The sequence below is a fragment of the Chiroxiphia lanceolata genome, chromosome 3, assembly GCF_009829145.1.
Source record: "Chiroxiphia lanceolata isolate bChiLan1 chromosome 3, bChiLan1.pri, whole genome shotgun sequence".
In the NCBI taxonomy this organism is placed as follows: domain Eukaryota; kingdom Metazoa; phylum Chordata; class Aves; order Passeriformes; family Pipridae; genus Chiroxiphia; species Chiroxiphia lanceolata.
The window spans coordinates 30,359,260-30,375,575 of NC_045639.1; the positions used below are offsets into that span (position 1 = coordinate 30,359,260).

Consider the following 16,316-nt stretch of genomic DNA (forward strand, 5'->3'; position numbering starts at 1 on the left):
GATGTCAAGTAAAGAGCCAAGCTCCTTTCCAAAGAACTCAATGAAGTTCACAGGAGTGAGTCACAGTAGGAAACTTCATTTATAAGGCATGGCAATGGGGTAAATGACCGTTGAGAAGGTTTCTTGAGGATTTGTTGATGTTTTAGTGTCCTTACATGGCAAGGAAGAGCCTATCCTAGGCCATGATTAAAGAACCAATGAAAGCAGGTCCAGCCTCACAAGATTAATGTATAGGAGTTAAAGCTCAAGGCATTCTGGCAAAGGAGTTCACAAAGGGTGGAGTTAAGATGATAATGGAGAAAAAGAGATTCTCAGGAATTTAGGGGTACTATATAAAGATTCTGAAGAATCTGGATGGACTATATTTCATGTATTCCAGCTGCTGCAAGTCCTTCTTTGGCCTGTTTGTCTCTTCCATATTCTTTCTCTGCAACTAATGCTATTGGTGTCTTGCTGGCCTCTTAGTGTCTTTGTGGTCTTTTTCCTTAGTCTTCTCAAACAGCACTGCCAAAGACATTATCACTTTCACCTTCATCACTTTCCTTTGAGATACTATTTCCATTCTGTTAGCTGTATTCTGCTTTAGATACTTCAACCCCCCTCAGAAGGCTTGATTTGTTTCTCAAGTCCTTACCAGAATGCTTTCTCACTGGGATACGGGAAGGATGTAATTTTCTTTCCTCATTAAGACCGACTGAGGAGCATTAGCTTCTTTCCCCGCTGACAAGATTTGACTCCCCATGTTTCCTGTTGCAGCATCTTCTGTGCTGTACTCTTCTTCTTCCATTTAAATGACCCTCATCTATTTCCACTAATAATTAAAAGCAGCATGCAAATTTTGCTGAAAAAACAAAGCAAGTTCTAACCTGCAGGCTGGGCACACATGGTTCCCTAATCCCAAAGGTTTAAAGAACAGGTGTGTATGAACTAAAACCTATTGTTTTAAGTGCCCCAAAGCCTATGTAGTTTTTGGCCAGTCTTCGAATTTGAATGGAACTGCATTTATAACTTTTGATCATGTGGGTTGGACAGCCCTGGCCATCTGATGATTCTTTCTCTCCACTCTTACGCTTCTGTGCTTTCTTCATTGCCGTCTTTGACACGTAATGTCATCCCAGTTTTTTTGTTATCTCATTTTCTGCAGAGTTTTTCCATAGAAACCCTCTCTCCAATGCCTTGAAGGGTCATCTTCAGAGTTCCTTTAGAGATGTAGTACTAAACATGATTAAAGAAGAGAAGCTAACTTGCTGCTGGTTTTATCTCTCAGATGTCTTTATCCCTTGCCGACACAAAGTCTCTCCTTTCTTTGTTTACTCTCCTCCTAGTTAGTTTGGACTAATGCAGAGGTCAAAGCAAGTTGAGAGTGGGGCACAAGATGAAAATTCCTGAAGTCAAATGATCTCAGGGTGGTGTAATTTCAGATAAGGTGCTAGGAAAATGCTTTGTGTTGAGGCTGTGGTTGTAGATGGGAGAGTAGTGTCCTCTGTAACCTGAACATCCCCCTTTATATTGGGTAGGGAGATGCCATTGCCTGGTGCTGCATTACCATTTTCTGCTGCATAGCTGCATACAAATGAAATTCATTTGTATGAATTTCAAAGGCCCTTTTTTAAATATAAAATAAGGCAAATAAGCCATCTCACCATGTGGAAAGTAAGGGAAAGACCTTCTTCCTGTTCTTTCCATCTCTGATTATCACAGTATAATAGCTCCTAAAAGCAAAACCCCAGAGGATTAGGGGATAGCAAAGAGTCAAGGAGCAGGTTATTGAGTGAGCGGTGCCACAGATGATTCCCATGGGGGAGGAAAAAAAAGTAGCAAGTTCAGGGTAGTGTAATGCTTTGGACCAGCAAAAGTTTCTTGAACACTCTGACCCTCTGTAGTGCTGCCCAGCGTCTGGTGGAGTTCCTGAGAAATGGCCAAGTTTCTGCCCATTGCTGGTGGACAATCCATTGAGAAAGTCAGTTAAAGTAACTTAATGTCTCAGATTAGTTAAAATATGGAATAACAACCTGGGGCCTCTGATGTTTGAATCCTCTATGAACCTCAGGCTTGTGTAGGGGAGTTCTCTGCTGAAGAGCCCCGAACCTTTGATGAATTGATCGTTTCCCTGCCGTGTGACAGCTTACAGAGCTGCTTCACGGGCTTGGCCAAGTAGGACGTGGCACAGTGATCCATGGGAGATAACTGGTGGATGTGGGAATATCACTTGCAGCAACATCCTCTGAGCTATCTCCTGAGCACTGGCAAATTTGGTCTGCTTTCCTGACTGCATACCATCTTGTCCAGTTGAGACTAAGCCTGCTATACAGCTTCCATTGCATACACAAATAAATACAGTAAAAATAAAACTGCAGTACTCATCTGAAGCATTGTTCTGGCCTTTCACTCACTGAAGGAGTGTGCAACCAAATTTGCTGTCACGTGGAATTTCATAGGGCTAAAACTCTGTTCAAACATGTTTTTCAGCCTACCAGCCTTAGTTATTGGTCTCTACTTCAAAACAGCACCAGCTAAAATGAATAGTGATGGGCAGCTTCCACTGCATGCCCTGGTTCAACCTGCCAGGGTCCCAGTGAGCTGTGCCATGTAAGACACAGTTCCTGAGAATCTGCCCACTAGCTTTAATAATCAAATTCTTTAAATTCTTGGTTTGTTCTAATCATAAAACTGAGAAGCCAGTGCAAGAACTGTGGCTGCTTGGGGCTTCCATGTCCTGCTTCTGTCTCTACCACAACTGGGAGGCCTTAGCAAGGTCATCCTCCATGGATGGATGAATTGGAAATAACTGACTTCCCATGTCAGGTGCCCTGAGCACAGTGGCTGTGTCCATCTGCCAGGTGTTCCTGAACTTGAAGTAGACTTGATGCGTATAATATGAAATCTCACAAGAATCTTGAGAAGCCAAATATGTTTTCATATAGTTATTCTCATGGAGGCAATCAAAGTGTGAGGGAGAATAGGAACCCCTGACTTGCTAATCTTCAGTTGAGTGTAGGTGGTACCAAATGACCTCTGAAAATCTTAATGCTTGTAAGATCATAAGATAATTCAGTCTTCCTGGTGCCTCAGAAGGTCTCTGGTGCAACTGTGTGCCTAAAGCAGTCAGCTTTGAGGCCAAACCAGGGTAATGAGGGCTTTATCAAGGACACCTTCCAGCTGAACTGGACCTTTGCTCACATTTTCAGGAATCAGACAAACATATAAGGCTGTCTGAGTGATCAATAGGTTTGTTTGTGTATTTTTCCACTTTGAATTTTACAAAGACAACTTTTCTGTCTTACTTTTTCTCAATAACACATTTGAATTTTTCATGAGCAAAACCTTTCATTTATCCCAGATTAAAACATTCAGGTTACTTGTAAAGATCACAAGGAAAAGTTTAGATTTTCTGAAAAATGTTAGAGGAGGAGCTGTTGGTGGGAGGAGCTAGATAGTTTGAGGGTAAAACTTCCTTCAGTACCTGGGAGAAGAGGAATGTGGCTCACTGGAGATCACCCCAAATGCCAAGTGGAGCGTTTTTGAGTATTTAAATGTCTAATGCAAAATAAAGTAATTCTAGGACTGACACCCCTCACTGAACTGTCCAATGGCCCTGTAGGTCAAACACTCCTGTTGTTCAAGACACCTAGCTCCTAGGCTTAGATGAGTGTGTGGCTGTTCAAAGCAAAATACTGTCAACAAGAGTACTCTGTAAATTTGGGATTAGGTCATTCCTTAGGAAGTGATGGCTTGTATACTCTCGAGTAGGAGAAACAATTAAACCAAATCTCCCCAAAAATGTGTTTGAATGCTAAAAGCACTGATAAAGTTACAGATTAGGGAAGCAGCTCTTCCTCCTTCTTGTTTTTTTTTTTTTTTTTTTTAAATCCATTGGGTTTTTTCCACAGATGAAAGTAAGTTTGTAAGTTTTTTATAAGTTTGCTGATGATTTTCAGCCTGTGAAAGACACTTGTTTTTTGTTCTAAGGACTTTTTACTGAAACTACTCTTTCACATCCAGGCAGTGAGAACAGGAGCTAAACAAATCTTTCATTGTGGGTAGCAGGAAGTTGCAGTTGCCTTAGTTGAACTGAGAATACTGCAAATAGGATATTGTGAATGAAAAGATCTTTTACTAATAAGTCTCATCTTAACAAGTCCACAGAGCTTCCAAAGCCCATATGTTAAGGGAATGTAATGGGAAAGCAGAGAAAAAAATACTGAATTACTAAATATGTATAACAGAAGCACATGAGTTAAAGCACATGGATATGGACATTTAGAAATAAAACCACTCTTATTTTGCTTCTTCTAAAGAAGCTTAACTTACTTTACACTTTATTTCAAAATGAGAGTGCTGTACATGTGCTTAATCCAGCTTCAGTGAAAACACATATTGGTGTCTATGCAGTTTTTAGTGAGCATCCTTTGGTGTCTCTTGGATCAGGCAGGTACCAGGTGACATCCCAGCAGCAGGCTCATGAGGGGTGTGGCACAACTGCCAGTGTAGTTTTAGTCTCTGAGTTTGGTTCAGATCTTCTAATGTATAGCCCACAGTGGTATAAGACACCAGTTACCCTCATTCCATTTACTGAAGAGAATATGTCCTATTTACCCATTCCTGCTTGAGTTTTATAACAATTGAGATTTATATACAACTAGGTTGGCATCTATTTGTCTCATGCAAAGGCAAGTGGATGTCATTAGCCAGGAATAAATTTCCGGCCATTTCGCATAATCTGAAGTCTCCTGTGCTATTTGATTAAACTTTGTATCCTGTATAAAAAGCTAATGGGACTGTGGCTTTTTGGTATATGTTCAGCAACTGCTCATCAAGTCTTCAGCAAATTGTCTTGAGCTGCTGAGCCCAAAGGAAAAGGGAAGTAGAGAAATCAAATGCAAAGCAGATCTGGTGTTTTGGAGTGCTGGGCTTACTGTGCGCATTAGACCTTCTTACATTATTGAATTTGCCACTCTAAATTAGTTGTAATGTACAGTTTAACCATAGATACTCTCCAGTCAGAACTATGTGGCGTGGCATCCCCAAAATTCTGGAGGCTGCTGTGCTTCACATAGTGATCTGAGATCACAGGCCTTTCTTCTCTTATCCGATGTTTTTCTTCAGAGGTGGAATAACTTGGAAAGCTGTGGTAAAAAGCAGTCTTTTAAAACTTAATATAGAAGGAAAAGAAGGGCAAAGGGGATGGGGAAATCACTTTGGGAATGGCTGGCCATAAATGTATTTAAATAATGTTCGGACTTCAGCCTTACAGTAAATGCCCCCCCCAGCACTTTCTCCTTGGGCCAGATCAGTCCACAAAAGGGAAAAACTTGAACTAATCCACTGAAATGTGGCACAGCCAGTGTGAAATGCATCGCTCCAGGCACATATCCCTTTAATTCACTTAGGTGAGATTACCAACCAGATGTACTTGCCTGCATGTCTCATTTACCGCACCTGTTAGTCTGGAAATGGTGAAAGCTGGCAGAAATCAGCAGTTACATGTGGGAAAAAGTGCATAAACATTATAAAGCTGCTCACAAGCAAAGAACAGTGGATCAAGGGTTGAACTTGATGATCTTGAAGGTCCTTTCCAACCCAGCTGATTCTCTGATTCTGTGAACATAGCACTGGAATGAAGTCCTAATTTAGCCCCTTCATTTGACTGTATTGAAAAACTATCTCTAGTTACATAACAGCATCCCATTCTTTCTGAGTGATGCTCTGCCCTCTCCCAGGGACAGGCTACTGGAACTGCTTTGGAGGTATATTATGTACTATCATATGTGTTAGACTCAGGGGCTCACAAATCATTCAAGTCTAAAATTATTGGAGGGAAAGTCCTCCAAATAGTAGAACTTCAAATTTGTATGGGTGCACACTTAGAAATAGTTTGCCCCAGACCTTTTTCTGGGTATAATTCACTGGTGCCCATGCACAATTAACTGCAGAATTGTCCATGGCGAGATTTTTGTTAGCACAAAACGTGGCACAGGACGTGTAGATATCCCCAACTCACAGTTGTACACATTTCTACATTGTTGGTCAGTGGCTTATTGCAGCTGGCATGTGACAGAAGTTAGTGAAGGAATGGGACTCTATCTGATTAACCACAGGTGTTTGCACTCTCACTTATCTGGGGTACAGAGCCCAGCCCTGGGACCTCTCCCTCCTGGGCACTGCTCACTTGCCCTGGGGCTACACCACCTAAAAGCAGGTAGCAAGGCACCGGTGCTTGCGCTGTGCTAACCTTGGGTGTCGCCGGGAGGGGATATCATTATTTGTGGTGAAAAGATAATCTTGCATGTGGACATACACCAATCTCTAACGAGCAGAGGTGATTTTGAAATGTAGTCAAGGCCACAGGTCTCTGACTGGCTAAATCACAGTTGAAATGCTTGTGGTGTGCTATTTCTTCCCCTGTCTTAGAAAGCATCCTATGAAATAAACCATAGTTAAATCTGACTTTCCTGTGGCATAAAACACTTGAAACTAAAGAGGTGCGAGTTTGCAGATTTACAGGACATTTTAAAAAGAAAGCGTGGGGAACAAAGACAAATATTGCAGCAGTGATTTTGAAGGCATAATCACCTGAGGATACAAGCAAGGCTGTGCTTGCAAGGCAAAACTTTTTATTAGACTCTAGACAACCATTTTGACAATTTAAGGTGTATTTGGTACTTGTGGCACAAATGAGGAGTATAAGCAAGGAGGCAGTGTGAAGTTCACTAGTCCTGTGGGACAGAGGTAGAAAAGGGTGGTTGTTATAATTAAAACACTATTGTTGTGATTCAGAGACCATCTGACAGCCATGCAGGATCATTTACCAGCAAACCCCATGCCAACAATGCTTACAAAAACTGAGCTAAACGGAAGGTTTGCATTTACGTCAGATCCCAGCCAGGACAGTGGGTAGGGGAGAGGAAATTCACTGGTAAATGGAAAAGGAACTAAGCAAAATTGGCAGGGAAAGAAGTGTTATTTTCCAACCCACAATAGGATATGACAAACAATGGATGTAACTTACAGTTATTTATAAAAAAGGTCCTTTTGGAGCAGTGACCTTCTTGCCTAACTTCTTTAGAAGATGGAGGTTGACCCCTCCAGGGGAGGAGGGCAAGCAAAGAGTATTTTAGATTTAATGCCTCATTCCTTCCCTGCCTAGGCTATGGGAACCTGAGCCTCAGCACTGCAGTTGGTCGAATCTTCTGCATCGCGTTTGCACTTTTTGGAATACCCTTGAACCTTGTACTCCTGAATGAAATTGGGCAGCTGATGCTGCTTGGGGTTCAGCATTGTGCCCATCGCCTGGAGGAGGTGTTTCCTTGGCAGGTAAGCAATGTGCATGGGTATATCTCAAGGAAACAAAAGACAGAGGGCATTGTCTGGTATTTGAGATCCTCCAACTAACAAGGACAGCCTGCCTACCTATTTGGCCAAAAAGGCAATAATATTCAGGAATAGCTGGAAGCAAATAAATTTAGTTTCTGACAGCCCTATGAGGTGTCAGATAAGGTTGTTTATTAATTGAGGGAAATTCTGTGATGAATGACTTCCCCTACAGCAACAGAAGTGCTAAAGCATGAGAGCCATGCACAGTCCTAGGCTATCTGGTCTGTTTATCATCAGTCATAATTAGAATTGCCTGAGTAAGTTATATGGGAACATTTGTCAAATAGGCTTTAAACTGGCATGAATTTAGGACTCATGGAGGTGATGCCCAGTTTGTGTTGACTGGATGTTGAAGTTTAACCCCATCTGGCAGCTAAACACCATGCAGCCACTCCCTCCCTCTCTCCCTCCCAGTGGGATGAGGAAGAAAATCAGAAGAATAGAAGTGAAAAATGTCATGGGTTGAAATAAAGACAGTTTAACAGGTAAAGCAAAAGCTGTGCATGCAAGCAGAGAAAAACAAAACAAGGAATTTGTTTACCACTTTTCATCAGCAGGCACATGTTCAGCCATCCCCAAAAGGCAGGGCTTCATCATGTGTAACTTGGGAAGACAAATGCTATCACTCTGAACATCCCCCCTCTTCCTTCTTCCCCAGCTCTGTATGGTGAGCATGATACCATATGGTATGGAATATCCCTTTGATCAGTTGGGATCGGCTGTCCTGGCTGTGTCCTCTCCCAAATTCCTGTGTACCCCCCACCTACTCACTGGTGAGGTGGGATGAGAAGAAGAAAAGCCCTGTATTATCAATACTATTTTCAGCACAAATCTAAAGTACAACCCCACACTATCTACTATGAAGAAAATAACCAGCCCAGGTAAAATCAACACACTGGAAGATCCACGCCATTTATCATGGTGGAATGTAATGAATGTTTGCATGTTTTTGTGGAGTCCTTCATAAGCTTTTTTTCTTCCTGTTTTACTAGAATAAAGCTTCTCTCCTGATGAAGACCTGTGCACTGGTAACTGGCTTGTTATTGTTCCTCTTGCTACCTCCCTTCTTATTCTCTGACAAAGAAGGCTGGTCTTATGAAGAAGGCTTCTACTATTCCTTCATTACCCTCAGCACTATAGGGTTTGGAGATTATGTGATTGGTGAGTAGTTCACATTTCGTCGTTTGCACTTACTAAACAACAAAATCAAATGCATGGCATATGAAGCTCCCCACTTGGCAGTTTGACACCACTAGCAATCCACAGACCTGATGATAAATATATTGTAATAGGCGTTTGACAGGTTGGGGAAGACGTGATTCCTGTGATAGCAATGCACCTGTAGAAGAACAAAGAAATTGTTTCCTGGTCAATGAGTAGTCTTCCAGCATTCATGTGGTCTGTCCCCTGAATGACTACATCACCAAGCTGGAGTGCTCTGTTTTTAATCACAGCAGTAGCTGATGGCACACTTATTGCACTCCAATGCATCAGCAGCGATTAATTTCAGCAGACGCTATTCTACATCACCATTAACAGACCGTGACCATTTCTTCTGTCAAAACCCTAGAAAACTGCTTTCTAAAAGGCAGCTTAAGTCACTTAGGTGTAGACTGTCAGGCACCAGGCACAGCCTAGTTTTGGATGCCAAAACCCTATGCCAGAGGAAGTGGGATTGGACCCACGCCCGTTGCATTTGCTGAAACACAGGACACACCTTTTTGATAAAGACTTTCTCATTAAAAACAAATTGATTATAGAAACACATGCACCCTTAAATCCCTGGGAGACAGAAAGGCTAAAACATCTTATTATAGATTCTCTATTTTCTTTTCTTCATAGCGCTTGATTGATGGTTAGAAAACTTTGTGGCGGTTACTTTAGGACTTGTGTATAATGCATCAGAGTTATGATTAGAGCTTGTGTAGGCACAAATAAATAAGCTGGAATCACGTTATCTTGGGTAAGGGTAGCCAGATGAAGCTTAACAAAAGCTAAGTTAGTTCAGCGTTTTCCTGCACTGATTTTACAGATGATGCCGAATTCTGTGTGGCAGCAGCTTTACTTCTCTCAGTTTCTGGTAATGAATTTGGTATACCTCCCTCTTCCAGGTGTACCTTCACCTGTGTACTACCTTTGTAACTGGCATACTACCATAGATATAGAATCATAGAATCATAGAATCAGCCAGGTTGGAAAGGACCTCCAAGATCATCAAGTCCAACCCTTGATCCAACGCCACCATGGTTGCCAGACCATGGCACTCAGTGCCACATCCAGTCTCATCTTAAAAATCTCCAGGGACAGAGAATCCACCACTTCCCTGGGCAGCCCATTCCAATGCCTGATTACCCTCTCTGTAAAGAATTTCTTCCTAATATCCAACCTAAACCTCCCCTGGCAGAGCTTAAAACCATGCCCTCTTATCTTACTGATAGTTGCCTGGGAGAAGAGACCAACCCCCACCTGGCTACAACCTCCTTTCAGGGAGTTGTAGAGAGTGATGAGGTCTCTCCTGAGCCGCCTCTTCTCCAAGCTAAACAACCCCAGCTCCTTCAGCCTCTCCTCATAGGACTTGTGTTCAAGTCCCTTCACCAGCCTTGTTGCTCTTCTCTGGACCTGCTCCAGCACCTCAATATCCTTCCCGAACTGAGGGGCCCAGAACTGGACACAGTGCTCCAGGTGTGGCCTCACCAGCACTGAGTACAGGGGAAGAATCACTTCCCTGGTCCTGCTGGCCACACTGTTCCTGATCCAGGCCAGGATGCCATTGGCCTTTTTGGCCACCTGGGCACACTGCTGCCTCATGTTCATCTTCCTGTCAATCCAAACTCCCAGGTCCCTTTCTGCCTGGCTGCTCTCCAACCACTCTGTGCCCAGCCTGTAGCGCTGCAGGGGGTTTTTGTGACCAAAGTGCAGCACCCGGCACTTGGCCTTGTTGAACCTCATCCTGTTGGAATCAGCCCAACTCTCCAGTCTGTCCAGGTCCCTCTGCAGAGCCCTCCTGCCTTCCAACTGATAGATATGCTAGGTTCAGCATGGGAATAACTGAATGTGTCAGTGTCCTGTGGTATGTACTGGCCAAACAATTTTGGCCTTACAATCCTGTATGTGTGGTTTTATGTCTAGACTTAAAAACAAGGTTCAAGTGACCATCATACTGTTTCCCCACTAGTGTGATACAAAACTGGAAGGAGTAGCTGACGTGCTGGAAAGCAGCTCTACAGAAAATGGTTGGGGGGTCCTTTGTGGACAACAAACTGGCCATGATCCAGCAGAGTGCCCTTGTGGCCAAGAAGGCCATTGGTATCTTGGGATGCATCAGGAAGAGCATTGCAGGTCGAGGGAGGTGATCCTGCCCCTCTACCCAGCCCTGGTGAGGCCACATCTAGAGTGCTGTGTTCAGTTCTGGACTCTTCAGTAAAAGAGAGACATGGAGCTCCTGCAGTGGGTCAGTGGAAGGCTACAAAAATGATGAAGGGATTGGAGCATCTTTTTTAAAAGGACAGGCTGAAGGAGATGAACCTGTTTAGCCTGGAAAAGAGAGGCCTGAGAGGAGATCTTATCAAAGCATATAAATATCTTGAGAGTGGGTGTCAAGAGGATGGGATCAAACCTGTTTCAGTAATGTTCAGTGACAGGTCAAGGGTCAATGGGCACGAACTGAAACACAGAAAGGTTCATTTGGATATGAGGAAAAACTTTATTTTGAGGGTGACAGAGCACTGGCATGGACTGCCCAGAGATGTTGTAGAATCTCTTTCTCTGGAGATATTAAAAATCTACCTGAACACAATCCTGTGCAACCTGCTCTAGGTGAATCTACTTTATCAAGGGGGGCTGGACTAGATGATCTCCAGAGGTACTTCTGCTGCTGTTCTGGGCAAGGGAAATTCTGGGGGATATCATATACCAGGAGTGATGTCCTGTGTTCACTTTGGACACAGCTGCTCTGTTTTGGGAAAAATGTAAGCCAGGCTATGGCACTTGGATTTGAAGTCATAGAGTGGTTCCTAGCCAGTTTTATTTAGTAATATTGATGTAGCTTCTCTTACTGGCCCTGAAATTTGCTCATTTACACACTCAGTAAGTCCTTCTGTTGGACACAGGGTGCCATGTAGGTCCTATACTGCTTCAGATCTTCTCACCCCCAAGTCTGCACCTATCATATGGTCTCTGTGGGAAAAGCATTCTCCTTGGAAGCCTCAAATAGCCCTTTGCTCATGTTTTCATTTATTTCTAAGAAACAAACAATTTTTAAACCTTTAAATTTAGCATTGATGAAAGGTTCTTTTTTGAATAATGCATATAATACTCTTCCTGTTTGAAGTTCACCTTGATGTAGAAAGCCAGGCAAAAGAGTAGTTACCACAGAAGTGTTTAGAATCATAGAATAGAATGTTCTATTGGAACATTCCCTTCTGTTGGAAGGGACCCACAAGGATTATTGAGTCCAGCTCTTAAGTGAATGGGGATCAAACCCACAATCTTACTGTTATTAGCACCATACTCTAACCAACTAAGCTAATCTCAGGGTAGCTCCCAAACATTTACAGGGACTTAGTGACAACTTAATGTCTTGTGGTCCCATTATATTGAACACGTACAATGTATATTACATAATATATAATAATACTAAGTAAATGGGTGTAAAGAATTGGCTGTTTAATATGACTCTACTGAACAGTTTCTACTTATCACAGTCTTGTAGACAGTAACAGTTCATAGACCATGATTTGGGAACTGCTAGGACAGTTTTCTTGCACCCAACCTATCACAGATGACAAAAACCTAAACACTTGAGGACTGTTTTGATGGATGTCCCATTTTAACCCAGCCCTGTGAGTGCTTTTCACTGGAATGTGGTACGGAGTGTGGCCTCCAGGTTTGTGGAGGTACCACCTTGTATGTGTTAACTCCTCACATTCTGTCCCAAAATTATTGGGTTTCCTGTAGTACCTGCTGCACTGTAGATATCCAGTTATAAAGTGACAAACCTTCCTAAGGTAAGGAAACTAAGTAATGACACCTGAGAAGCAGTGTAGGAAAAAGGCCATGCAACAACTTCACGGCCAGTGATTTGTATCCTGTGTCTGTAAAGGTACACCAGACTGCTTTATGATACAGCCCAGTCACTTCATAGGGCTTTTTCTGTATTAATGTTGCTACTGACACTAACTTATCCCATAGAAGTCTCTTTGCACTAAACACTGTGGAAACACAACCAGAAATATGGCTTTGCTCCAAGGGGATCACAGAGTACCTAGCTGAGTAACCAGACAGAGGTAGCATAATTTCAAACTGTCTTCCAAGGCTTGGTTTTATCTTGGAGGTTTTAGGACTGCTCAGGCCTCTTTCTTCCCACTCTCAGAGACTCTCTCACTTGCTTATATGTGGTTTAACGTGGATGGATACATAAAACCCACTTACCTCTCTGCCTGCAGGACCCCCTGTTACGTGCTAATACAATATTGTTATGCTGAGTAATAAGTAGAGAAATAAAATTGTGCGCTTAAATGTGAATAATTTCACTTTGACATAGATGCAATCTGGGATTTATTTTTCTTTCTTATGGGTAAACTTTGCAATTCTTAGGGAGTACTAGGTTATTGGTGACATGTCATGAAACATACTTGCTTACAACATCTATTCACGTGCTAAGTAGATGAGATACTCGTGTTTTATATAGAAACCACTAATATTAATTGGTATTTCAGCTACCTTTTTGCTTTTATGTTTATTGTCTCTGAGGCACTCTCGATCCAATCTAGAAATGTTTTGGGTGATTCTATTCTAGGGATGAACCCAGATCGCACCTATCCAAGGTGGTACAAGAATATAATCTCTCTGTGGATCCTCTTTGGGATGGCCTGGCTAGCACTGGTTATCAAACTTTGCATCAACCTTCTAGAGAGCTCCAGTGACTTCTGTCAATGCAACAAGAAGAGCACCGAGATGGCAGAAGACTTAATGGATGGCAATAAAAATAGTATGACAGGACTTCACAATGTGGACATCTGCAGTGACAAAGACACAGAAACAAAAGGACCAGGTGAATCTCATACCTAGACAGCTCCTACAGAAGCCCTCTGGGGGAGAAATATTCCCTTGGTGTCCTGTAGGTTTCAGTGCACCAGAGATGCACCATTTAGAAATGAGGGAGTGGTGCTGCCCTGACCTTCACATGGGATGAAAACTTGCCTATGACCTTGAAGTGCTTCTATTCTGCATTGTGCAAGGGCAACAGAATGTTTCATTTCCAGCACCACAAAAATTACCAACGGGACTCCTAGCCAAAAGTAGATTGATGGAGATATTACCTGCCCTCCCACTCAATATATGAGGTAACCTTTGACATCCATTTGCAACATCAGCTGTTGTCCTTTTCTTTGCATGTAAAGTTCTTGCAGCCTCTAATTGCTATGTCTGTGTCTGCCAGTGTGTGGCATTTTGCAGATGTCACAGCTAGAAAATCAAGTGCCATTTAATGAAGGAAACAAATGGCATGTTGCTAAAAGACTTAAAGAAAAGCACTATTTAAAGCTATTTGTCAGTCACGTGCACCATCACCTATATACTTGTGCTTGTGAAAGGTGGCAACAAGCTTTTGCTCTCTTATCACTAGTACATGGATGACAATGAGAGAGAGCTTGTAGAGGTGTTTAATAGAAACAGATAATTCAATTTTTTTAAAAGAAGTTTCTACGTCAGAGGTTCTCTAACATTAGAAAGAGACTAGGTCGGCTATTCCTTACTCCAGAACTTACATGGGTTCATCCTTTGTAGAGTATTATGTAGACCAGATGTCATCAGCAGGTCATTTAGATAGATTATTTTGCCTCATCTTGGAAGTCATAAAAGGAGGACTAGAGGCATTTTTAAGTGGCAGTGCTTCCAACATTATCCTGAGGCCAGTGTTAACAAGGGCTACTTTAATCTAGAAGCAGATTGAAGTATCTTCAGCTGTGATCAAGAGATGCTATTTTGGTGAACTTCTCATGTCATAAATGAATAATGTACCAGTTGTATCTAACATCTTTTATATAATCACAACTGTCTGATCTGTGGAATGCCAGACCTGCTTATTTGGCCTTTGTGTCAGTCATGAAACAGAATGGTTTGGGTTTTTTTAATTCCATTAAATTCTCAAAAATCTTTTGATACATTATCTCATTGATAAAGGCACAACAGAGTCTAAGTCATGCTGCCATTTGTATTCCCCTATCTAGTCTTCTTATTTTCTTATTCCTGTTGTGCTACTTGCATCCTAGAACATTAACTTTGAAAACTTGACCATAGCAGCAAACCAGAATGAAGCATTTGGGTGAGCCTTCAGCTTTTTCATTGACACAAGATTCCACATGAATGATAGAGAAAAGACTGAAAATTCAATCCACTGGAGAATGAGACTCAGGAATTAGAAGTATCCATAACTATATTCATAGAAATGTAGTGAGTGAAAAGTTTACAGTCTTCAAGAACACAGAATCTGGAAGATATATTGTGAAAAGAGAGTTTCCATATATAGGCCAGTCTGAGTGGTGGAACTGATTACAGGAGAAAATGCTGGAAAGAAATCAGCTGGGTGAAATTTAGTCTATCAAACTTTTGCTGATTGCATAGTAGTAAATATTCTCTCAAATACTGTTTGAATAGGCAGAAAAGATAAGGAAGGGAGGCAGTGGACATATTGGGTCATACGGATGCAAAATAAATACGTTTCAAATTTTTGAACATTGGGGAATTTCTTTAACAGCCTTTATAATAAACATTTTTGTTTCTTCTGTGTTTCATCTTGCTTATTTTCACTGATGGATGTACAGTGTAGGTTTTACTTATGTCATAATGGGCTGGCCTACACAAAGACCAAAGTTTATTTCTTTAAACACAAGTAAATCAATTCCACAGCATAAAGCATGATACTCTTTTATCCTTATCCTTTGCACCCTTTTTCACATACAAAACTAAGTAAATGTAACTGTATTGTAAAATCTGGATGTCCAAAAGATAGTAGGAGTTTCTACTGTTGAAGCACAGGAATGACTATGCTAAATCTATTTCAACTTCAATTTGAAATGTCAGAGATTCTGAGGATTTCTGTCAGCTCTGCTCTTTGATGAGAAGGCTTATCTTGAGAAGAGTTTCGACTTTTGAATTTGAATGTTTACTGATCTCATTTAATTCACATTCCCATGTATTTTTAGTTTGTGAATGGGGTTTTCAAAAGTGCGTTGGAAGTTTGGGGACCTTGGTTCCACTGAAGTTTGGGCAGCTAATATACACTTTGAGAGGTAAAAGGAAGACAAACTTTAGGAGTAGCCTCAAAAAAAAGGAAAAAAACCCAGTAAATTCTTCATAGATCTTGGTACTTCCATCATATGTCAGGGTTCAGCCACAGACCTAAGCATGTGGCTGGGTCTCAAGATGCCTCATTATCTGCTCCAGCAATCTTTTGTGATTCACTTCCTTCTGCAGCTGTGCTGTTACATTACCCAGCAGCTCAGCACCAGTAGTCCTGCCATGCACTTTCTTATACAGCATACTTTATGCGTGCATCTGAACTGCTTGCAAGCCATGTGTACCTCCAGAGCTGCAAGTTGCTTGCTTGGGGTTCTTGGATCACCTTAAAAAATATGAAATTAGTCAAATGCCATCTCTGCCTGGGTTCTCTGACACTGAATTCACATAACGTCACTTATGAATATACTTTTTTTGACAGTTCTTCAGCTAGCTTTTGATATGGACAATAGATACAATTGTGTCTGAATCCCAACAAACTGATATTCCTCTGGTCTTACTGATCTTTATAAAACTGTATTGTGGTTAAAAGGCATGGATGAATTTGTTCCCAGAGGAATGAGAAGAAAGTGGAGTTTTGCAACATCACAAAGAAAACATAATCAATGTGTCTATTATATCAAAATATGAAAGGTTATCTTCTC

General features: G+C 41.7%; 1 protein-coding gene across 1 annotated transcript in view; it reads left to right on the forward strand.

The window, feature by feature from the left end:
• The window catches only part of LOC116783697 (potassium channel subfamily K member 17-like), a 29,542-nt gene extending 13,713 nt beyond the window's left edge, over nt 1-15,829 (forward strand). Inside the window, exons 3-5 of the mRNA XM_032681456.1 lie at nt 7,148-7,314; nt 8,367-8,535; nt 13,172-15,829. Coding sequence (XP_032537347.1) covers nt 7,148-7,314; nt 8,367-8,535; nt 13,172-13,443 — 608 coding nt within the window. The 3' untranslated portion in view covers nt 13,444-15,829. The remainder of the gene's footprint in view (nt 1-7,147; nt 7,315-8,366; nt 8,536-13,171) is intronic.
• The last annotated feature ends 487 nt before the right edge of the window (nt 15,830-16,316 follow it).